The sequence below is a fragment of the Pseudophryne corroboree genome, chromosome 1 (assembly GCF_028390025.1).
Source record: "Pseudophryne corroboree isolate aPseCor3 chromosome 1, aPseCor3.hap2, whole genome shotgun sequence".
Lineage (NCBI taxonomy): Eukaryota > Metazoa > Chordata > Amphibia > Anura > Myobatrachidae > Pseudophryne > Pseudophryne corroboree.
In genome coordinates this window covers 367,130,499-367,155,876 of record NC_086444.1, presented here as the reverse complement: position 1 = coordinate 367,155,876, position 25,378 = coordinate 367,130,499, and the positions used below count along the sequence as shown (strand labels likewise).

At 46.2% G+C, this 25,378-nt stretch overlaps 1 protein-coding gene across 6 annotated transcripts in view; it reads right to left on the bottom strand.

Annotated features, from left to right (window-relative positions):
• Positions 1 to 25,378, bottom strand: part of CABIN1 (calcineurin binding protein 1) — a 459,275-nt gene that overhangs the window by 34,155 nt on the left and 399,742 nt on the right. For all 6 annotated transcript variants that reach the window (XM_063913010.1, XM_063913005.1, XM_063913009.1 and 3 more), the window contains 3 exons: positions 18,250 to 18,346; positions 17,121 to 17,729; positions 9,282 to 9,356 (listed from right to left, as the gene is read on the bottom strand). In XM_063913010.1, the coding sequence (XP_063769080.1) occupies positions 9,282 to 9,356; positions 17,121 to 17,729; positions 18,250 to 18,346 (781 nt within the window). The remainder of the gene's footprint in view (positions 1 to 9,281; positions 9,357 to 17,120; positions 17,730 to 18,249; positions 18,347 to 25,378) is intronic.

Below are 25,378 nucleotides of genomic sequence, written 5' to 3'. Positions count from 1 at the left end.
GTTGCACGGTGCATGCATTGCTATTGTGTACTGACTTCAGCTGCAATGAGAATTTGGGCGCAAAATGATTGACAATAAGCATCTATGGGAAGTAACTGGGGGTGTTTGGTTTCCAGTCAAATTCAGGCGTTTCGCAACCAACCGCTGCGTCTTCATATCTAGTTGTAATGGCTCCAGTGGCTTAGTTCTGCCGCTCGGTAACTTCATGTGCCGCTGATGGTGTGTCTGTGTATGCAAGCGGCAGATTACAGACATGACACTGGGGTCTCTGACTGAATTACAGCGGCTGCGTCATTAGTATATGTTTGCAGTAACATTGGGTAGAAAGGCGAAGCTGCAAATGTGACTGCATCCACCTCTGAATCGGGCCCAGAATAGTCATTTGAAAAGCATTCACAGGTATGTTCTTCTTCACAGACATTTTTACTGTAACACTTGCTGGCCTCTGTTATACCACAACAAACTCCCATTGCTCAGAATTTTGCCATGCCCCTAATAAGATGTAACCAGATCCTCACAGCAGCTGTATATAAATGTCATTCTATACAGCTTCTTAGACTAATAACTGGTACAGCACACATACAAGATCAGCTTAGTTTTCACAGAAATTGCAACCTTGGTTCTGCTTCCATTTCAAAACCATACTCCGGAAATGAAAAATCTATCAGTTACTAACACACGGTTCCCTCAGCCAGCCGCACACATTCTGTCACTGATACACAATGTATGCAATAGTATTTCCTGTGCATTATGAGAGGAGACTTTCTTTACTACTTCTAGGGTGACCCAAACATTTGGCAGCGCTAAAGCAACATAGCTGTCCCACATCTCTTCAGTCTTCTGTTACACTTATCACATCATCGCTAGATCTGTAACATGTGTCTGTGATCTCCAGTCTCTGCAATGATGCCTCCCCAGTAACACAAAATTATGCAACGTTACAGTAGGTTTACATGATACATAATGATACAGTATAACAGACAATCATGGGCGTAGCCAGTACTCATGGCAACACTTTGAAGGGGTCCTCGCCCCAATACTTCTAGTGACATCTCTCTCCACAGCAGCTGTTCATTTTATGCCCCATGGTCATCCCCTAGTTCAATTTCTGTCCCACAGTAGTGACCTCACTAGTATAACATCCACTACGCTCACCTCCCTACCATAAAAACAAATGGAATATCAACCAGTTAGGCAGCCTTATATGCCTGTCGATGCCGTCAGCATCATCCTCCACCAGACCTGCCAAATGCAGCATGCCCCCCGTCGCTGCTGTCATCAGCAAGTGTGTATGCACCCCCGCTGGGTCCGTAGCCCGTGATGTCTCGCTGGGTACACATCATTTAGTATGTGCCCAGCATTACACCCAGTTTTAAACTGTCGATCATCCATCAAATCTACTAGCTTTTTTTTTAACCTATATCTAAACTTTTTATCATTAAAAGAGGCTGCATTTTCTAATAGCCAAATTCCAAATATTTTCCTCATTAATGAATAAGGTCATGAAGAAATGTATATTTATACTGACAGATTATACTACAATACAAAATCTTCCATGAACAGAACTTGTAGTGAGTAAAGAAAGACAGAGCTCTTGCCAATCACATCTCTGCCTGCCATAGCTTACTAATAATGCTGCCACCCTCTCCTGATTTCCAACAGTCAGGTGGCTGATGGGTAACTCTAAAAAGGCGGCCTACCTACCAATAGTGTGAGAGGGATTGGCGAGTCAGCACGGTAATCAGTCTGGGGTCTCTGCTCTGGCTGATGGTTATCCCCTTAACTAATATTGTAAGAATTGCTGCCTACCGCCTGGGTGGCCATGGAGATGACCTGAACTTCTTTTAGGATCACCCCCCCCCCCCCTTCTATAGCCCGACCGGGAATGCCTAGCCTGATGTGACCCCACCTGATGCGACCAAGTGAGACAAATAGGCAATGTTTGTTACTGTCAGAAGAAACGGTGATGCATTACATTGTGCTCACATTATGGTGTCTGTATCGCAAAGGAGGCATGACTTATTTAAAAAAAGACGCACGAGAAACTAAAAGGGGATATGACCAAAAAATGTCAAATAAATGCTTTGCAATAGAGATATTTTCTATAGTGCGTGTGCGGTGTTTTGTGCTTTTGCCAAAAGAGCTTTGCTTCCAAATGCGCTGCGAAAGATTTTTGGTGTAAACACTCAGGACACATACAATGATTAGTTACACATAATGGGGCTGATGCAAAGCTTCCCGCAACTGTGGCCCCAAATCACAGGGGCAATTGTGATCACAAGAGCAGTTGTGTGAATATGCAAAGCAACAACTATGGTAAGAGGTTTGAGGAGGAGGTCAGGTGCAGGCTGCGCACAGAGGGTTAGGGTCAGGCTGCAGGAAGGGGGGAGAGTTAGGTTTAAGCTGAGGGCAGGGGGGGTTAGGTTGGTTTAGGCACCCCTGGGGAGGGTTAGGCTGTGGGGGGTGTTAGGTTTCACCACCACCGGGAAGGGGCTACGGGGGGGGGGTGGGGGGGGGGGGGGGTTAGGCTGCAGTAAGGGAGGGTGAGGGGTAGCATGCTTCCGACCCCTGTCGGGATACTAAACAGCGGGATGCTGTGGTCGGTATTGTGACCGCCGGAATCCCACTCACCGGCATTTCAGACCCAACCTGTTCGATTCCCACCATGGCCCTAAATGTGTGGAGTTTGTATATTCTCCCCATGCTTGCGTGGGGTTTCTCCAGGTACTCCGGTTTCATCCCACAATCCTACAATATACTGGTAGGTTAATTGGATCCCAACAAAAATTAACCCTAGTGTGTAAGTAAGCTGAGAGTGCTTTCCCTGAATGCACCCCTTGCATCACAGAATGGATTAACCGGGCGCAAACGAGTGTGTTATTTATTTGCTGGTTGGATGTATTCCTGGTTTCAAAAACAGTGAAGTACAAGGAGGATTTTGCCTGCATTTCCACATTATCTAATCAATTACCATAACATACATTACAAGAAATGATGGCATATGCAACTAGCCAATAGTATCACCTTCAATGTGCATTTATACCTAGAACTATGTGACAGAAAATAGGATTTTAATACTTACCTGTAAATCCTTTTCTCCTTGTCCGTAGAGGATGCTGGGGACTCCAAAAGGACCATGGGGTATAGACGGGATCCGCAGGAGACATGGGCACACTATAAGACTTTTACTGGGTGTGAAGTGGCTTCTCCCTCTATGCCCCTCCTCCAGACCTCAGTTATAGGAACTGTGCCCAGGGGAGACGGACATTTAGAGGAAAAGGATTTTTGTTAAACTAAGGGCGAGATACATACCAGCTCACACCACAAACACACCGTACAACTGGTTTAGCAGGAATACCAGATAACAGTATGAACGAAAAAACAGCAACAAGCTGAACATAACCGATACACAACCGTCGTGTAACCGAAAACAACAATCAACAATACAACTGCAAGTAACAGTACGTACTGGGACGGGCGCCCAGCATCCTCTACGGACTAGAAGAAATGGATTTACTGGTAGGTATTAAAATCCTATTTTCTCTTACGTCCTAGAGGATGCTGGGGACACCAAAAGGACCATGGGGTCTATACCAAAGCTCCAGACCGGACGGGAGAGTGCGGACGACTCTGCAGCACTGATTGAGCAAACATGAGGTCCTCATCAGCCAGGGTATCAAACTTGTAGAACTTAGCAAAAGTGTTTGTACCCGATCACGTAGCTGCTCGGCAAAGACCCCTCGGGCAGCCGCCAAAGATGAGCCCACCTTCCTGGTAGAATGGGCCTTTACGGACTTCGGCAACGGCAACCCAGCCGAAGAATGAGCGTGCTGAATCGTATTACAAATCCAGCGTGCAATAGTCTGCTTGGAAGCAGGATTTCCAATCTTGTTGGAAGCATACAGGACAAACAGAGCCTCCATTTTCCTAACAAGAGCCGTTCTGGCGACATAAATTTTTAAAGCTCTTACGACATCAAGAGATTTTGGCGCCGCCACAGCATCCGTAGCCACAGGTACCACAATAGGTTGATTTATGTGAAACGAAGAAACCACCTTCGGCAGAAATTGTTGACGAGTCCTCAATTCCGCTCTATCCACATAAAAAAACAAATATGGGCCCTTGTGAGACAAAGCTGCCAATTCTGACACTCGTCTGGCAGACGCCAAGGCCAAAAGCATGACCACTTTCCAAGTGAGAAACTTTAACTCAACCTTTCGCAAAGGTTCAAACCAGTGAGACATAAGGAATTGTAACACCACTTCAAGATCCCACGGTGCCACGGGTGGCACAAACGGAGGATGGATATGCAGCACTCCATTCACGAAAGTCTGAACTTCAGGAAGGGCGGCCAATTCTTTTTGAAAGAGCAGAAATCTGCACTTTGATGGAATCCAATTTCAGGCCTGCATCCATGCCTGCCTGCAAAAAATGGAGGAAACGACCCAGCTGAAACTCCTCCGTAGGAGCTTTCTTGGCTTCACACCATGACACATATTTTCTCCAAATACGGTGATAATGCTTCGCCGTGACCTCCTTTCTAGCCTCAAGGAGAGTGGGAACACCTTTACGAGCTAGGATTTGGCGTTCAACCTCCACGCCGTCAAACGCAGCCGCGGTAAGTCCGGAAATATGCATGGCCCCTGCAGTAACAGGTCCTCTCTGAGAGGAAGCGGCCAAGGATCTTCTATGAGCAATTCCTGAAGATCCGGATACCAGACCCTCCGTGGCCAATCTGGAATGACGAGTATTGCCTGAACCCTTGTTCGTCTTATGATCCTCAACACTCTTGGAATGAGAGGAAGTGGAGGGAACACATACACCGACTGAAACACCCACGGAGTTACCAGGGCGTTCACTGCACTGGCTTGGGGTCCCTTGACCTGGAACAATACCTCGGAAGCTTCTTGTTGAGGCGAGACGCCATCATGTCTACTTGAGGAATTCCCCAACGCCTTGTCACTTCTGCAAATACCTCTTGATGAAGGGCCCACTCTCCTGGATGGAGATCGTGTCTGCTGAGGAAGTCTGCTTCCCAGTTGTCCATGCCCGGAAGGAAGACTGCTGACAGAGCGCTCACGTGCTGTTCCGCCCAGCGGAGAACTCTTGTGGCCTCTGCCATTGCCGCTCTGCTCTTTGTTCCGCCCTGGCGGTTTACGTACGCCACCGCTGTTATGTTGTCCGACTGAATCAGGACAGGTAGACCTTGAAGAGGGTTTTTCGCTTGCAGAAGGCTGTTGTAAATGGCTCTTAACTCCAGAACATTCATGTGGAGACAAGATTCCTGGCTTGACCATTTTCCCTGGAAACTTCTTCCTTGTGTGACTGCACCCCAGCCTCGGAGACTTGCATCTGTGATCAGCAGGACCCAATCCTGGATTCCGAACCTGCGTCGCTCTAGAAGGTGAGAAGTTTGCAGCCACCACAGGAAAGAAATCCTGGTCTTGGAAGATATAGACTTATTTTCCAGTGCATGTAACAGGTGAGACCCGGACCATTTGTTCAGCAGGTCCCACTGAAACACCCTGGCATGAAACCTGCCAAACGGAATGGCTTCGTAAGTCGCAACCATCTTCCCTAGCACTCGAGTGCATTGATGAATCGACACTCTTGCCGGTTTCAGAATCTCCTTGACCATGGTCTGGATCTCCAGAGCTTTTTCCGCCGGAAGAAACACTCTCTATAGTTCCGTGTCTAGGATCATGCCCAAGAAGGGCAGCCGAGTTGTCGGGATCAACTGAGACTTTGGCAAATTTAGAATCCAACCATGATGTTGCAGAACAGTCAGGGAAAGTTCCACATTTCTTAGCAACTGCTCTTTTGATCTCGCCTTTATCAGGAGATCGTCCAAGTACGGGATAATTGTGACACCCTGCTTGCGTAGGAGTACCATCATTTCCGCCATCAATTTGGTGAAGACCCTCGGGGCCGTGGAAAGCCCAAACGGCAACGTCTGAAATTGGTAATGACAATCCTGCACCGCAAATCTCAGGAAGGCCTGATGAGGAGGAAATATTGGGACGTGTAAGTAGGCATCTTTTATGTCGATTGACGCCATAAAATCCCCCCCTTCTAGGCTGGAGATCACAGCTCGAAGAGATTCCATCTTGAACTTGAAAGTTTTCAAGTACGGATTGAGGGATTTTAGGTTCAGGATCGGTCTGACCAAGCCGTCCGGCTTTGGCACGACAAAGAGGTTCGAATAGAACCCTTCTCCCCGTTGGGACGGGGGAACCGGGACAATGACCCTCTGTTGACACAGCTTTTGTATCGCAGCATTTACTACTTCCCTTTCTGGAATAGAAACTGGCAAGGCTGATTTGAAAAATCGGCAGGGGAGCATCTACTGAAACTCCAGTTTGTACCCCTGGGACACTATGTCTAAGACCCAAGGATCTAGGCCCGATTGAAACCAGACCTGACTGAAGATTTGGAGACGGGCCCCCACCGGCACAGACTCCCGTAGGGGAGCCCCAGCGTCATGCGTCAGAGGCGGGGGAGGACTTTTGGTCCTTGGCGCCCGACACAGCAGGCAACCTTTTCCCCCTTCCTCTACCTATTGAAGCGAGGAAGGACGAATCCCTTCCTTTTTTGTATTTATTAGGCCGAAACGACTGCATCTGATAATGGGGTGCCTTTTTCTGTTGTGCGGAAACATAAGGAAGAAAAGATGACTTACCTGCAGTAGCGGTAGACACCAGGTGAGCGAGGCCGTCACCAAACAAGACACTACCTTTATAAGGGAGAGCTTCCATAGCTTTCATGGAGTCGGCATCAGCATTCCATTGATGAATCCACAGCGCTCTCCTGGCCAAGACTGCCATGGCATTGGCCCTTGATCCCAAGAGGCCAATATCCCTCGCCGCATCCTTTAGGTAAGCTGCAGCGTCCCTGATATAAGCAAGAGTCAAAAGAATGTTATCCTTATCAAGGGTATCCATGTCAGATGCCAAATTATCAGCCCACTTAGCAATAGCACTACTCACCCATGCCGACGCCACGGCAGGCCTGAGGAGTGCACCCGTAGTAACATAAATGGCCTTTAATGTCGTTTCCTGCTTGCGATCCGCAGGATCCTTGAGGGCAGCCGTGTCCGGAGACGGAAGCGCCACCTTTTTGGACAGTCGGGACAGAGCCTTGTCCACATTGGGAGATGACTCCCACTTCTCCCTGTCGTCAGAGGGGAAAGGATATGCCATAAAAATTCTCTTGGGAATCTGACACCTTTTGTCAGGCGACTCCCAAGCCTTTTCACAAAGAGCGTTCAGTTCATGAGAGGGGGGAAACTTCACCTCAGGCTTTTTCCCTTTAAATAAACAAACCCTTGTATCTGGAACAGCAGGTTCCTCAGAGATATGTAAGACATCTTTAATAGCCACAATCATGTACTGAATACTCTTTACCAATTTTGGATGTAAAGTAGTTTCACTAAAGTCGACACTGGAATCAGAGTCCGTGTCGGTATCCGTATCTGCCATCTGGGTAAAGGAACGTTTCTGTGACCCTGAGGGGGCCTGTACCTGAGACAAGGCGTCCTCCATGGATTTTCTCCACGTTTGTGCCTGAGAATCAGATTTATCCAGCCTTGTAGACAATAACGCCACATTTGCATTCAATGTACTCAACATATTCACCCAATCAGCAGTCGGCTGTGCCGACAGAGCCACTCCCAAATCCTTCTCTGCGCCCCCAGTAACTTCCTCCGGGGAGGAGCACTCAGCCTCAGACATGTCGACACACGGTACCGATACACACACACTCACACTGGCAAAAGGGGACAGACCCACAGGGAAGCCTGTAGAGAGAACACAGAGGGAGTATGTCAGCTCACACCCCAGCGCCCATATACTACTAAAAAAATAATATATGATATCTGCGCTGTATTATATAGCACCAATTTACTGTGCAACCCCCCCCACCCCCCCCCCCCCGTTTTGCTCCCAGTACTTGTAAGGAGAGTGGAGGTCCAGGCCAGCGTCTCTGCATGCACTGTGAAGAGAGAAAATGGCGCTGGCGCGCGTTGTAGTCCCGCTCAAATTTTAAATTTTATACTGGCGGGGGTCTCATACATAGTGCCCAGGCACCTCTAATATGCGGTTTTGCCAGTTAAAACACCTCAGTAACTTGCTGCCCAGGGCGCTCCCCCCCCAGCGCCCTGCACCCTGTGAGTGCCGTTGGTGTGTGGGAGCATGGAGCGCAGCGCAACCGCTGCGCTGTACCTCCGTTACTGAAGTCTTCTGCCTTCTGCATACTCACCCGGCTTCTCTCTTCTGGCTTCTGTGAGGGGGTTGACGGCGCGGCTCCGGGAACAAGCAACTAGGCGCACCAAGTGATCGAACCCTCTGGAGCTAATGGTGTCCAGTAGCCTAAGAAGCAGAGCCCTTAACTCAGCAGAAGTAGGTCTGACTTCTCTCCCCTCAGTCCCACGAAGCAGAGAGCCTGTAGCCAGCAGGACTCTCTGAAAATAAAAAAACCTAACAAAGTCTTTTCCAGAGAAACTCAGTAGAGCTCCCCTAGTGTGTGTCCAGTCTCTCCTGGGCACAGAATCTAACTGAGGTCTGGAGGAGGGGCACAGAGGGAGGAGCCAGTTCACACCCAGTAAAAGTCTTATAGTGTGCCCATGTCTCCTGCGGATCCCATCTATACCCCATGGTCCTTCTGGAGTCCCCAGCATCCTCTAGGACGTAAGAGAAAGTACTAATTCTAACTCACTGTAGCAGGTAAAAGATGAATGAATGGAATTTCCAGGTTATCCAAATCAGCAAGAGGAAAGGCTAAAATATGATTTTACAAAATCCTCAAAACAATAACAAAATCGTTGCTGTTATGTATTTATACCAGTTATTTTTTTTCTAGAAGATTCAATAGAAGCACATTTTAGCCAGTTTTCTTGCCTCGTGTGGGGTCCCAATTTTGAGATAGTGCCATTCTATACAGACTTTCTGGAGACGTTCAGAACATTAGTGGTGTAATAAGGATTCCAGCTTTAGGATTAATCAGCTATTTAATAATTTTGGTATATGGCTCGGTTAAAATGTATTATTGTTAAAAGAGGTCACAAGCTTCATAAATAAATATAATTGGCTTACACAATCTCTGGTCTTGTTTGATACAACAACCATACTACTGATGTGTTTGCTGATCACTGATACAAATTATAGGATATTATTGTTACGGTCAGCAATAAAATTTCACATGGCTATACACCCAAATGAAAGTGCATAGGTGAAATATATATCCAGTCCTACCTTCATTCATTCATTCTCAATCTGGTTACTCACCTGTTTCTGGGCAGCAGCTCCCATCTGAAGTTGGCAGAATTTAATAGCTTGCTCTAGAGCGGAACCTTCATCCACCTAAGAGACAAACAAATGTTATCATAGCTGGGTTCCTATAGGGCACAGCACAGTCAGTCACCTGAAATAGTGTCATAAGGATTGGTGTGCAGTTTGTGTCACAATACTGTCACATATACAAGGTGCTACTTACAGTCACATTGAGGTAGGTCACGCATTACTGACACATATACAAGATATACACAAGGCTACTTAGTCACACACAGGTGCAACAAGCCCCTTGCAGGCTCGCTGTGCTCGCCACACTGCGCGCTCACCGCGGGTTCTATTCCCACTCGGTGTCGTGGACACAGAGTGGGAAAAGTCCCGGTCGGTCGGCATGCCAGTTGCTGGGATAGTGAGGGGGCGGGATGTATATATAAATATATATATATATATATATATATATATATATATATATATACACACACACACACACACACACACACACACACGGTGCTACTTACAGTCAGATACACGTAGGCCACTCATTACTGACACATATACAAGGTGCTGCTTACAGTCACACACATGTATACCACTCATTACTGACACATATACAAGGTGCTACTTACAGTCACACACATGTAGACCACTCACTACTGACACATATACAAGGTGCTACTTACAGTCACACACATGTAGACCACTCACTACTGACACATATACAAGGTGCTGCTTACAGTCACACACATGTAGACCACTCACTACTGACACATATACAAGGTGCTACTTACAGTCACACACACACACACACACACACACACACAGTGCTACTTACAGTCACACACATGTAGATCACTCACTACTGACACATATACAAGGTGCTACTTACAGTCACACACACACACACACACGTATACCACTCATTACTGTCACATATACAAGGTGCTACTTACAGTCACATTGAGGTAGGTCACGCATTACTGACACATATACAAGATATACACAAGGCTACTTAGTCACACACAGGTGCAACAAGCCCCTTGCAGGCTCGCTGTGCTCGCCACACTGCGCGCTCGCCGCGGGTTCTATTCCCACTCGGTGTCGTGGACACAGAGTGGGAAAAGTCCCGGTCGGTCGGCATGCCAGTTGTTGGGATAGTGAGGGGGCGGGATGTGTATATATATATATATATATACACACACACATACACACAAGGTGCTACTTACAGTCAGATACACGTAGGCCACTCATTACTGACACATATACAAGGTGCTGCTTACAGTCACACACATGTAGACCACTCATTACTGACACATATACAAGGTGCTGCTTACAGTCACACACATGTAGACCACTCACTACTGACACATATACAAGGTGCTACTTACAGTCACACACATGTAGACCACTCACTACTGACACATATACAAGGTGCTACTTACAGTCACACACATGTAGACCACTCACTACTGACACATATACAAGGTGCTGCTTACAGTCACACACATGTAGATCACTCACTACTGACACATATACAAGGTGCTACTTACAGTCACACACATGTAGACCACTCACTACTGACACATATACAAGGTGCTACTTACAGTCACACACACGTATACCACTCATTACTGACACATATACAAAGTGCTACTTACAGTCTCACACACTCACACACACACACAGGCCACTCATTACGGACATATAAACATAGGGGGTCATTCCGAGTTGTTCGCTCGTTATTTTTTTTCGCAACGGAGCGAATAGTCGCTAATGCGCATGCGCAATGTCCGCAGTGCGACTGCGCCAAGTAAATTTGCTATGCAGTTAGGAATTTTACTCACGGCATTACAAGGTTTTTTCTTCGTACTGGTGATCGTAATGTGATTGACAGGAAGTGGGTGTTTCTGGGAAAAACGCTACCGTTTCTGGGAAAAACGCGGGAGTGGCTGGAGAAACGGAGGAGTGTCTGGGCGAATGCTGGGTGTGTTTGTGACGTCAAACCAGGAACGACAAGCACTGAACTGATCGCACTGGCAGAGTAAGTCTCGAGCTACTCAGAAACTGCACAGAGAAGTCTTTTCGCAATATTGAGAATCTTTCGTTCGCAATTTTGATAAGCTAAGATTCACTCCCAGTAGGCGGCGGCTTAGCGTGTGCAAAGCTGCTAAAAGCAGCTTGTGAGCGAACAACTCGGAATGACACCCCATAGTGCACACAGGCCACACACATTACTGACACATATTCAAAGTGCTACTTACAGTCACACACACACACACACACAGGCCACTCATTACTGACACATATACAAGGTGCTACTTACAGTCACACACACACACACACACACACACACACACACACACACACACACACACACACACACACACACGTAGGCCACTCATTACCGACACATATACTGTACAAGGTACTACTTACAGTCACACACAGGCCACACACTAATGACACTGCCCAGTAAGGCCACCAAATCCTGGCACATATACAGGTGCAAGGTAGTAGTTAGTCATGCAAAGGTAGGCAACAATTTTTTTACCCATACATGTACAAGGTGTTCCTTATAGTCACACAAAGGTAGGCCACGAGGGTGGTCTTCAGTATGCCGACTGTCGGGATCCCGGCGCACAGTATACCGGCGCCGGAATCCCGACAGCCGACATACCAACACTTTTTCTCCCTCGTGGGGGTCCACGACCCCCCTGGAGGGAGAATAGAATAGCTTGGCGCGCATAGCGCGCCACCGTGCCCGCAAGGGGCTCATTTGCGCTCGCCACGCTGTCGGTATGCCGGCGGTCGGGCTCCTGGCGCCGGTATGCTGGTCGCCGGGAGCCCGGCCGCCAGCATACCATACTACACCCGGCCACGAACTACTGACACTAATGCATACAAGGTGCTACCTATGGTCATAAACAAGGAGGCCACAGACTAATGAGATAGAATCATGTAACAAGCTCCAATTACTATTACACAGGGGCGTAGCCAGAACTTTGTGGGCCCCGTTGCAACATTTTGAATGTGGTCCCCGTCCCAATGCTTCTAGAGAGACACTTCTCTGCAGCAGTTGTTCATTTTATGCCCTATAATAGTGCCCTAGTCCAGTGTCTAAACCATAGTAGAGCCTTCTTTAATGTTATGCCCAATTTAATGTTATGCCCAGTAATAGTGCCCCATTTAATAGTAGCCTAGTTTAATGTTATTGCCCAATAGTAGTGCCCTAGTTTCTTTTATGAATTGTAGTAGTGCTTAAGTTCACCGTATGTCACATTTCAGAGCTGCCAGTACACCCAATTCACATTATGATATATTGTGCCTCATTACAGTGCCCTGGTTCATATTATATAACATTAAAATGCCCCCCAGTTCATTTTATACCACACTACAATGAGCAGGTCCAGTGGCATACCTACATATATTGCAGGCCCCAAGGAAATAGTTTGAAAGGACACCTAGATACAACCCAATGGCTAAAAATGTATATAACACATGTAACTTTGACAGGGAAGGTGGGCCCCATAGCAGTTGCACTGCCTGCACCTTGGTACGCCCTTGCTATTACACACAAGTAGCCCACAGTACACGGATAAATAGTTAATAATACAGACATGTATCTTTAGCTAGCATCCTGACTTTGATTTTCCCCAGTAACCCAACACTGTTATGCCGGCGGTCGGGCTCCCGGAGGCCAGCATACCGGCGCCAGAATCCCGACCGCTGGCATACCGACAGCTGGGCGAGCACAAATGAGCCCCTTGCGGGCGCGCCACGCTATCTATTCTCCCTCCAGGGGGGTCGTGGACCCCCAAGAGGGAGAAAAGGTGTTGGTATGCCGGCGGTTGGGATTCTGGCGCCAGTATGCTAGTCGTCGGGAGGCCGGCCGCCGACAAACTGAAGACCACCCTTAACAAAGGAAATCCTTTCTACCAATAGTAAAGATACACTTTAAGTTAGAATGTTAAAATGGTAAAACAACCCCCCACCCTTCCCCGCCATAGGGATACCTTGGGATTCACTTAGAGTCCAGGTCAAAATGATCAGGGGTGCCGACAGCTCTGCCGGGCCCCGTTACAGGGAGGGGGCACAGCCAATATGGAGGTGGCCCCAGACTCCCTGACGGGAGTGTGCATGCAGGTACAGTGCATCCGGAAAGTATTCACAGCGCTTCACTTTTTCCACATATTGGGGGTAATTCTGAGTTGATCGCAGCAGCAAGTTTGTTAGCAATTGGGCAAAACCATGTGCATTATAGGGGGAGCAGATATAACATTTGCAGAGAGAGTTAGATTTAGGTGGGTTATTTTGTTTCTGTGCAGGGTAAATATTGGCTGCTTTATTTTTACACTGCAATTTAGATTTCAGTTTAAATACACCCCACCCAAATCTAACTCTCTCTGCACGTTATATCTGCCTCCCCTGCAGTGCACATGGTTTTGCCCAACAGCTAACAAAATTCCTGCTGCGATCAACTTGGAATTACCCCCATTGTTATGTTACAGCCTTATTCCAAAATGGAATAAAATTAATTTTCCCCCCTCTACACACAATACCCCATAATGACAACGTGAAAAGTTTGAGATTTTCGCAAATTTATTAAAATTAAAGATTCACAGCCTTTGCTCAATACTTTGTTGATGCACCTTTGGCAGCAATTACAGCCTTGAGTCTTTTTGAATATGATGCCACAAGCTTGGCACACCTATCTTCGGGCACTTTCGTACATTCCTCTTTGCAGCACCTCTCAAGCTCCATCAGGTTCGATGGGAAGCATCGGTGCATAGCCATTTTCAGATCTCTCCAGAGATGTTCAATCAGATTCAAGTCTGGGCTCTGGCTGGGCCACTCAAGAACATTCACAGAGTTGTCCTGAAGCCACTCCTTTGATATCTTGGCTGTGTGTTTAGGGTTGATATCCTGCTGAAAGATGAACCATTGCCCCAGTCTGAGGTCAAGAGCGTAGGGATGGTATTGGACTGGTGATGAGCGGTGCCTGGTTTCCTCCAAACAAGACTCCTGGCATTCACACCAAAGAGTTCAATCTTTGTCTCATCAGACCAGAGAATTTTGTTTCTCATGATCTGAGAGTTCTTCAGGTGCATTTTGGCAAACTCCAGGTGGGCTGCCATATGCTTTTTACTAAGGAGTGGCTTCCGTCTGGCCACTCTACCATACAGGCCTGATTGGTGGATTGCTGCAGAGATGGTTGTCCTTCTGGAAGGTTCCACTCTCTCCACAGAGGAATGCTGTAGCTCTGACAGAGTGACCATCGGGTCCTTGGTCACCTCCCTGACTAGGGCCCTTCTCTCCCGATCGTTCAGTTTAGATGGCTGGCCAGCTCTAGGGAGAGTCCTGGTGGTTCCGAGCTTCTTACATTTACGGATGATGGAGCTCATTGGGACCTTCAAAGTAGCATATAATTTTCTGTACCCTTCCCCAGATTTGTGCCTCGAAACAATCCTGTCTAGGAGGTCAACTGACAATTCCTTTGACTTCATGCTTGGCTTGTGCTCAGACATGCACTGTCAAGTGTAGGACCTTATATAGACAGGTGTGTGCCTTTCCAAATCATGTTCAATCAACTGAATTTACCACAGGTGGACTCCAATTAAGCTGTAGGAACATCTCAAGGATGATCAGTGGAAACAGGATGCACCAGAGCTCAATTTTGAGCTTCATGGCAAAGGCTGTGAATACTTATGTACATGTGATGTCTTAGTTTTTTTATTTTTTATAAATTAGCAAAAATCACAAAAAACTTTTTTCACGTTGTCATTATGGGGTATTGTGTGTAGAATTTTGAGGGGAAAAAAATTATTTATTCCATTCAGGAATAAGGCTGTAACATAAGAAAATGTGGAAAAAGTGAAGCGCTGTGAATATTTTCCGGATGCACTGTACAATCACTCCCCAACGCAGGCCAGTAGTTAGTCCTCTTTCCCACTGCCCGAAGTGCGTCTCTATGTAACAGTAAGACAGGGAGCATTATGGGACCCTCCAACAGGCCCAGGTAAATAATGCCCCCCCCCCCCCCCCATCCCCGCCACCAATGCAAATGGCTGAGCACTGCTTAAGTTACGTCAGCTCATAGTCATGTGTGGACTAGGATATTAGGATATACAATAAACATATGGTGGCCAGTGGGAATTACTTATCTAGGCATTGTCAATAAAGCATTCTAAACTGATTAAGAGTTCAAACTAAACAAAATCCCCAAAGTCGACCAAGTGCATTTGTCCCTGTAGACCAAGCATTCCCAACCTCGGTCCTCAAGGCACACCAACAGTGCAGGTTTTAGTGATATCCGTGGTTGGGAATGCCTGCTGTAGACACCCAGTGGACAACCCCCATGTAATTACATATATCACAGTTGTTACAAAAGGTAATAGTAATAAAGGGCTGGACAAAATTAGGTGTTGCTATGCAAATTGGCAGACCTGATTACTACAGGTACATTATACAAATAATGACCCTAGCACAGTATATGAGCACCAATGTTCTACACATAAAAGCCACACATTCTGCAGACATTCGGTCACTGGATATCAAAGCAATGAGGATCAAAGATGACAACTGCTCTGATTATCAAGCTGCATCACACAGGGGAAGTTCTGCATATCACCAAGGAGTGTAAGCAATTAGGTAATCGGTACAAAAGGGACATTCAGTTCCCATTAAAAATAACCCACAACATGCTGTATAAATAATAATAATGAAAACAACAACACAAAAATAAGAGGGGGTATCCAAATACCTGCGGTCAATTACATCCCTGGGGGTTATTCAATTTGCCCCAATAAACCGGTGCTTACCCCCCACCCCCATGCCGGCACTTATCTGGTATTAGGCTTCGTGTTTTTCGTACTAGGTAATTGGAGGGGGGGGGGGGGGGGGGCTGGATATCCCCCAGAGAAGAAAAAAATAGAAGCAAAGAGTGGGTATCTTCTTAATATTCCTTATATTGAAGACATTGGAGATTTATGAAGTGCACTCAAAGTGCAAGGAACACACCATGAGTCTCTGTGTCTAGATTGTGCATCCAGTGTACTGTAAGGGCCTACCGATTCTACTAGACACGCTGATACATATACAGATGTGACCACGTACATCTAGCCTCCTGGTATGTTAAAGAGCCCTACTAGTCATGCCAGTCCATGGCCTAACTTGGTTGTGCAGAGCGTCTTCTTACGCAACTTTTTCTATTAAAATGCATCTTTTTTGCATAGTTATGCAAATAGGACGCACAAGCAGCTTATTCTGATTAAAATGATATGCGGCGTGCCTATATTATTCTGTGTGTGATCACGGCTGAATCTGCATACAAAATGGGACACTACAGAGTTTTCCTAGTTTACACTGTAACGTACAATTTCATATGCAGATATAGTCGCAGGCGCACAGAGAATTTAGGCATGCTGCGTATAATTTTAATTAGTAGAGTCTGCTTGTGCGTCCTACTTGCAAAGACGCATTTTCGTCAAAAAAAGACTCCCGGCGCCAACAGAGTTGCACAGGACCTGTCAGCCCACTCACGCTAGGCATCTCCCTCTGCATGGCGTATTGAGGCAAGATGTATGAGGACACATCTGCAAGTCAACCTTCTATAGCATATAAAAATTGTAGTGTGTTCTGTACCATGTGGCTGATAATGTTAATGTGACTGTAATTCTCAATATCAGTTTCTTTCCGTATAGATGTACAACTGCACAGTATTACAATCCAGAAATGAGTATTAATTGTCATTTACACTAAGCACAAACAGTGGACAGGCTCGCTGATTACCTGGGCAAGAGAGTTTCTCTAGAGCTGTATGCAGAAGTAGACCTCGCTCACCTGTTTGATCAGCATGTATGTTTTACACATAATTTTTTCAATCTTGGCCATGTCATATGTTGTGACTTTTTGACCCTGTTGCCAAACACGATATGCCTCAAGAAGCAGACTTTTGCTGCTCTCCGTATCATCTAATAGCTTGCGCTTGCGGCTGACTCTGTGTGGAGTGTCCTCCATTTGCTGCGGTGTGTGCTGCACGGTCTCTCTGATCCCTGCAGGCAGCTGATGCTTAGAACTAATGCTCAGTTCTTCTAATGATAACTCTGGACCCTCAAGTCCCTTGTCCTTTAGAACCCTAGCTGAATCCTTCCGGTACTGGTCCACACGTTTCTCCTGATTGCAGGAATGCCCATCATAGTCCATGGGTTCAGATGACTGAGGCTTAACTGCCTCTTTCACAGTCCTGGATTCTCCAGTTTCCATGGCCTGGGAGACAGACACTTGGGCTGTTTCTTTGCCCCCATTCTCAGTACTTGGAGCTGCCCCTTCAACCAGAACCAAGTTCTTTCTGGGTGGTGCATCTTTCCGGTCCTCTGGCGTGGGCCGGCCCGACACGTCTGTTGTCATGGAAGCCGTAAAGAGTGAGTTGGGGTCCGAACTCTTGGGATCCTGATGGAAGACACTAATAGATTAGCCATGTCTTAGCATTACAATTTCCCAGGGAAAATGGTGCACTTTATTTATTAATAATACAACCCCATATTAGGTGTGGTTACATTTTTACAACTGGTCATTAATGTAATGAATACATTTTGCCAGAATAGATACGCATCTACATATTAATTTCCATGACTTCACAAATAAGAAAAAACTGTCACTGCGTCTAGAGTGATCCTGCACTGTGAAACAATGCGTTACTGCACTCTCTAGCAAATTTACAGTACATTGTATCCTAATAGGCTATGACTGGTGCAGAAAATGCTTCTAGATAGAACGTATTAAGCCAGTTTGTCTACAAAATCCACTGTGGGGTACATTTGGAAAAAAACATTTATATGAGCACCACACTTTATACTAGTTACAAGTCAGAGCACTTGTGGATGATGTTCCCAAATAATAAAACCGAAAAACAGACAATATAATAAATGCAGAGAGACACTATGGAACAGATGGCCCTCTCCATCCTTACCCCAGATAGGTCACTCAGTGTGTCCTCCAACACTTTTACGGTGAGAATGAAAGCTCTCTGTGCCAGAACCTGACGATCCACATCCCGCAAATACTTCCTGTAAACAGGGGAAAAAGTTGGTTGTTATCCAGCAGTGCTTCCTGGAGGCATGTAAATAGTGTCAGAAGAAAAAGTAATTACTGCGCTTGGTATTTGTTTATAGTAAAATGAAAACACATTTAAAAATATATTTAGGGTAGCTCCATTAATAAGCAGGAGACATGAAATATTTCTCACCGGTAATTTTTATTATCTGTTTAATTCTAACATAAAACACAAACTAAAAAATATATATGTAGTATTCGTGATATCATATAAGAAAACAGCTAGCTTTGAGATTGTTCCGGCATTCCTCGTGACAAAACGCGTTGACGTAACTTACCTCTGCAGCATTATATCACACCGCTCAGCAATGTGTGGCAGCTACAGCGGGATAATACAAGCAGTGTGGGAGACCACTCCACTCGCTCTCCTTCTTCATGGAGACCTGGCCGCCGCTTCCCATAAGGATTGGATCTTTCCTCCTCTTAAAACATATAGCGTAGCCACGCTTGGACTGCAACTGGGGTAAATACAGCGGCCTGGAACAGCCATATTACGGGTCACTGACTGTATAATTAGAGAGTTATAACGGAGCCTTGTATGTACTGGGATGCCAGTTAACTACTAACCACGCATCTATTACCTGCTTATTAACAAAACTGCTTTGTATCTGGCATAAAAACATCGTCAAGTTCTGAGAATTGGCAGCACAGGTGGTTACTGCTTTGCTAACATCTAACAAACTAATGACTATGTTGCAAGTTCAGTACTGAAACATTGCAGTACATGAACAAGTGTGGCTTTAAAAAGTAACATTTACCTTTTAAATGTGTTTTTACCCCCCCCCCCGTGATTTAATTATGTGCTGTTTTCTTATGTGATATCACTAATACTGTATATCTGAGGATTGACCGCCTGATGTCCCCCCTAAACCAGCCTTATCAAGCCTCTTATGTAAAGATGCCACACTTACATGCAACGTATGCCACATGTCCATCTAATCAGGAGTCGGCACAACCGACGGGGACACACCACTCATTAGCTCCACCTCCTCCTTGGAGAAGCCTTCCGCCTCAGACATGTCGACACACACGTACCGACACCCCACACACACAGGGATTTACCTATAAGGGGACAAAACCCCAACCAGGCCCTTAGGAGAGACAGAGAGATAGAGTATGCCAGCACACACCCAGTGCTTAAAAACACTGGAATATACAACCAGATAGCGCTTTTATATGTTTATAATCGTAATCTCCACTCACTGCGTCGCCAAAGTGCCCCCCTCCTCCTTTTTCCAACCTGTGAAGCTCAGCAGGGGAGAGAACAGGGAGCCAGCGTTTTCTCATTCAGCCTTTGTGGAGAAAATGGCGCTGGTTAGTGCTGAGGATCAAGCCCCGCCCACCCGACGGCGGGCTTCGGTCCCTTCATCATATATTAATAAAATGGCGGGGGTCCGCGGATTTACTGTCCCCCAGCCTAATCCACCTTATTTATGGCCAAATCGAGGTTTATTGCTGCCCAGTGCGCCCCCCCCTGCGCCCTGCACCCTTCAGTGCTTTGTGTGTGTGACAGGGAGCAATGGCGCGCAGCTCACCGCTGCACGCTTACCTCATGAAGATCTGATGTCTTCTGCCGCCTGAAGTCTTTTCCTCAATACTCACCCGGCTTCCATCTTCGGCATCTGTGAGGAGGACGGTGGCGGCGCAGCTCCAGGACGAACCCCAGGTGAGACCTGTGTTCCGACTCCCTCTGGAGCTAATGGTGTCCAGTAGCCTAGAAGCAGTGCCCAACTTTACAAGCCAGCTCTGCTTCTCTCTCCTCAGTCCCACGATGCAGGGAGCCTGTTGCCAACAGGACTCCCTGAAAATAAAAAACCTAACAAAATTCTTTTTCCACAGAAAACTCTGGAGAGCTCTCTGCAGTGCACCCATTCTCCTCTGGGCACAAGATCTAACTGAGGTCTGGAGGAGGGGCATAGAGGGAGGAGCCAGTGCACACCCATAGTCAAAGTTCTTTTTAGGTGCCCTATCTCCTGCGGAGCCCATCTATACCCCATGGTCCTTACGGAGTCCCCAGCATCCTCTACGGACTAGGAGAAATAGATTTACCAGTAGTTTTAAAATCTTATTTTTAGTTTGTGTATTTTGTGTTGTAATTATACCGATAACAAAAATTACAGGTAAGAAGTATTACAAGTCTCCTGCTTATTAATAGAGAGCAACCCTGAATATATATTTTTGATGTATTTTCATTTTACTATAAACAAACACCAAGTGCAGTAATTACGTTTTCGCGGTCCTAACCAGACCTTTATTACTTGCTACTAAGGTGCATCATTGGACGATTATGTTAAACAGCATCAGGAATTATAGTGACTATTCACTAAAAAAAATGTTTCATGTAAAAAGTGTCACTTCATATCGCAAATAAAGCCATAATGATAGTAACTACACCCACATTAAACAAAGTAATCCCACTACTTGTCCAATGTGATTTATTTGTCGATAGGAAACATGTATGGCTTCCTATTCCCACCTTACGGGTGTATGCAGTCCATAGTATACATATTTAAGCTGCGTTCTACTAAACAAACAAAACACAACTTGAACACTGTATCATGAACTGAGTGACATTACCTGAGACGCTGAGATCAGTGGAGGTGCGTACGTGACACTACCGAAGGTTATACTGTATTATTATTTACATAACACACACACACACACACACACACACACACACACACACACACACATATATGCAGCACTTTTCAGAGAATAGTCTTTCACATCAGTCCCTGACTCAATGAAGCATACAATCTATGGGCCTAATTCAGACCTGACAGCCAGGGCTGCCAAGAGAAATCCTGGGCCCCGGTACAACAACTTCCTGGGCCCCCCCTGGAGGGGGTGTGACCACAGCATGCTGGTGGTATAGCCACACCTCTTTGGAGGGGTGTCTAGCACGAGAATCACCCACTCACAGGAGCATGGCATGCCTCCCAGCCAGAGCAGTAGAGAGCCTGAATGGGCCCAGGTACTTTTCAGGGGGCATGGCCTAATCACAGGAGGCATGGACCTGGGCCCCTCCATCAGACCTGGGCCCAGGTAATTTGTACCCCCCCCCCCTCTCTCGGCGCCACTGCTGATAGCAGCAGCAAAATCTTTATCTAATGGGCAAAACCATGTGCACTGCAGGTGGGGCAGATATAACTGGGTGAGTTATTTTATTTCTGTGCAGGGTAAATACTGGCTGCTTTATTTGTACACTGCAATTTAGATTTCAGTTTAAACACACCCCACCCAAATCTAACTCTCTCTGCACATGTTATATCTACCCCACCTGCAGTGCACATGGTTTTGCCCATTGGAGAAAAATGTTGCTGCTGCAATCAGGTCTGAATTAGGCCCTATACTGCTTACTATGTGGACACAAAGATACACACTGTATGGTAAATTTTTCTGCATAAAGCCAATTAACCTACCAGTATGTTTTTTGGAGTGTGGGAAGCAACCCATGCATGCACAGAACATCCAAAGTCCACAAAGACAAGGCCTTGGTGGGGAATCAAACTCATGACTTTGGTGCTATGAGGCAATAATGCTAACCACTATGGCAGGCATTCCCAACCTCCGTCCTCAAGGCACACTAACAGTCCAGGTTTTAGTGATATCCAGACTTGAGCACAGATGGTTAAATCAAATTACCTGAGGTACTAATTAAGTCACCTGTGCTCAAGCATGGATATCACTAAAACCTGGACTGTTAGTGTGCCTTGAGGACAGAGGATGGGAATGCCTGCACTATGGTCCTGATTCATGTTTGTAAGTAAAGCAAAAAAGCAAGAAATTGGGCAAAAACCTACCGCACTGCAGGTGTGGCAGATGTAACATTTGCACAGAAAGTTAGATTTGGGTGGGGTGTGTTTAAACTGAAATCTGATTTGCAGTGTAAAAATAAAGCAGTCTAATATTTGTGGGTTACATGCAAAAGCAGACGGTATTTACCCTGCACAGAAAAAATATAACCCACCCAAATCTAAATCTATCTGCATGTTACATCTGCCCCACCTGCAGTACAAAATGGTTTTGGCCAGTTGCTTGCTTTTATGCTTTAGGGCTCAATTCTGACCTGATCGCTGCTGTGCGTTTTCGCACAGCGGGCGACTATCGAACTACTGTGCACGCGCATCGCCAAACAATCTCAGGATGGTGAGAACATTTCGATCGCACGGCTGTTCGCAAGATGATTGACAGGAAGAGGACGTTTATGGGTGGTAACTGGCCGTTTCAGGGAGTGTCAGGAAAGACGCAGGCATTCCCAAGCATTTTCAGGGTGGGTGTATGACGTCAGCTCCGGCCCCGATCAGCCTAATTTCTTCGCACTGGAGGAGTAAGTATTGAGCTACGCACAGACTGCAAAAAACATTCGATGGTGAGTGTGATGCGAGCGGTTTTGCAGCTGTCTGATGACAGAGGAATTTTAGCACAGTGTACACATGCAATCGCACACTTGCACGGGGCAAATTTTCACTCCCCCTGCGAGGCGACTATATGATCGCAGGACAGTGTCATTTGCAGTACAGCAATCAGGTCTGAATTAGGCCCTTAAGGGCCCCATACACTAGAACGATAATGCCCGATTTCATCCGATTTCGGGCCGATATATCGGGTGAAATCGGGCATTTTGGAGGTGTTTACGATCCGATGCACGTTCCCGTGAGCATCGGATCGGTTCCCCTAGATTGAATGTGCTGCACTAACGATCATGTCCGACCCCGCAGTCATGGCTGGGATTGCATACGATACATCGTATACAAAAGGACCGCATACGATGTATCGTATGCGATCCTGCCGCCCGGGAAGCTGCCGGGGAGCTCAAGGGAAATCGCCTCCAACTTCAGCCTCAGACATATAGTTGTAGTGTATGGGGCCCTTTAATTACAAACATGAATAAGGACCTATGCCAGCAACGCCTGAAAAATATGACCTGGTTGATATACAGTACATGACAACTTACCCAGGAGACAGTAAGAGGATCAGAAAGGTGCAATTGGCCAAAAAATGAACAGAAACAATCAGGTGAATGCGAAGTAAATTTAGAGCAAGACTGACAAGGAAGATAAGAGGAAAGCGGACAAAGGTTTTTGGTGGCTGCAAATCTAGTCAAAAAATCCAATGTAAAACAACCACTGGGTTATCATACAGATACTGCTGATTGCATGTGGGAACGATTCCCAACCTCAACCAGCCGGCCTCTCAGAAGGAATGATATGGTGCCCACACACTTGTGCGATGCCCTGCGACGCAACATCGCTGGGCATCGCACCGGCAGTTCAGGTGCAATGAAATCGCATCTGAACTGCCAAAGTGATTACCATGCGATAGATCGCATAGTAATCACATTTAATAAACACATTTTGTGCAAAACTAGACTAGCCCTGTAGTTACTTATTCTGTGATATGATTGCTGCGACGAGTGACATGGTAATGATGTCAGATACCCGCCCAGCAAACGCCCGGCCACGCCTGCGTTTTTCCAAACACTCCCAGAAAATGGTCAGATGACACCCATAAACGCCCTCTTTCAGTCAATCTCCTTGCGTTCGGCTGTGCGATTGGAAACGTCGGTACAGCCAGTGCAAAACCACAAAGGACTTCGTACCCGTACGATGCGTGTGCGCATTGCGGTGCATACGCATGCGCAGATTAGCCATTTTTTTCACTGATCGCTACGCAGCGAACAGCAGCAGCTAGCGATCAACTCGAAATGACCCCCAATATCTTTATTGCTGGCCACAGAAAATGAGAGAGATGGTAAGTGGGGAAGTCCCACTAAGCTGGTGGTATAATTCATATTACATTGGTAATATAGTTCAGAAAGCATGATCATACCCGGTAGATGAGTTGGGAGTCACTGGTGTTATGAACAGTGTGTTCTCCACATGCCACAGTCTGCAGGGCTCAAGACATGTCCGGCAAATGAGTGTCTTTAAAAGTCTCACTGCATCCACATCTGAAATCTTTCCGATGCATTTCGAGTTGCTTGGCTCTTTTTCAAGGCAGGTTCATAACACCAGTGGCTCCCGACTCACCTACCGGGTATGATAATGCTGTCTGAACTATATTACCAACGTATTTGAATTATACCACCACTGTATAAGAACTCACTATATTTTATATAATTTCTGGGACTTATTGACCTCAACTGTCATTACTATTTGTTTTGTCTCCAACATTCACTTTTTTTCTGTTTTGATATATTTATTTTTATTTATTTTGGCTATTTTTATTTTGCCTTGTTAATTTAGAAACTATGTTTTAATAAATATTTTTGGGTAACAACTTAGCGCCCATTGGTCTTTCACCACTTACTATCTCTGTGGGAATATCGGGAAACCCCAGGTGTTGTACCTTTGGCTGCTATGGAAGATTGCGCTCTTGAATCCAACCACTATTAAGTTATCTAGGCCACTGGTTTAAATTTACAGTAAGTAAAAGCAGAACATCAGTGAGGAGTGCACAACATTATAGTGGAGATGCTTCAAACCTTCAAGAAAGATAAAGTGGAGAAGTTACCCATAGCAACCAGTTTTTAGTTATCATTTAACTAGCAGTCTACAAAATGACAGAAGCTGGTTGGTTGCTATGGGCATCTGCACTTTTTCTCTCTCAAAGGTTTGATACAACTAGCCTTCTGTCGCTTTCCAATACCCCTTTCACATCGCAATGCCAGGTTGCAACCGGGAATTGCTTCCCGACCTGGGTTGCCATCGTGGGCGGGGGGGGGGGGGGGCCTGCATCAGGGGCGACGCTGGGAGATGAGATAATCTCTGCTCCGCCTCTCCCTATGCTGAGAACAGGTCCCATCGATCCGGCAACCCGTTCACACTGCACCTGGCCCGGTATTAAATCTGGAAATAACCCTTCTTTATTCTCGGTTGAATAACTGGGTCAGGCGATCCGGGAATTTGTCACTGACCACTTTCACACCGAATTGTGACCTGTGTTAACCCGGCAATACGCCAGGTCGATACCAGGTTATTTGT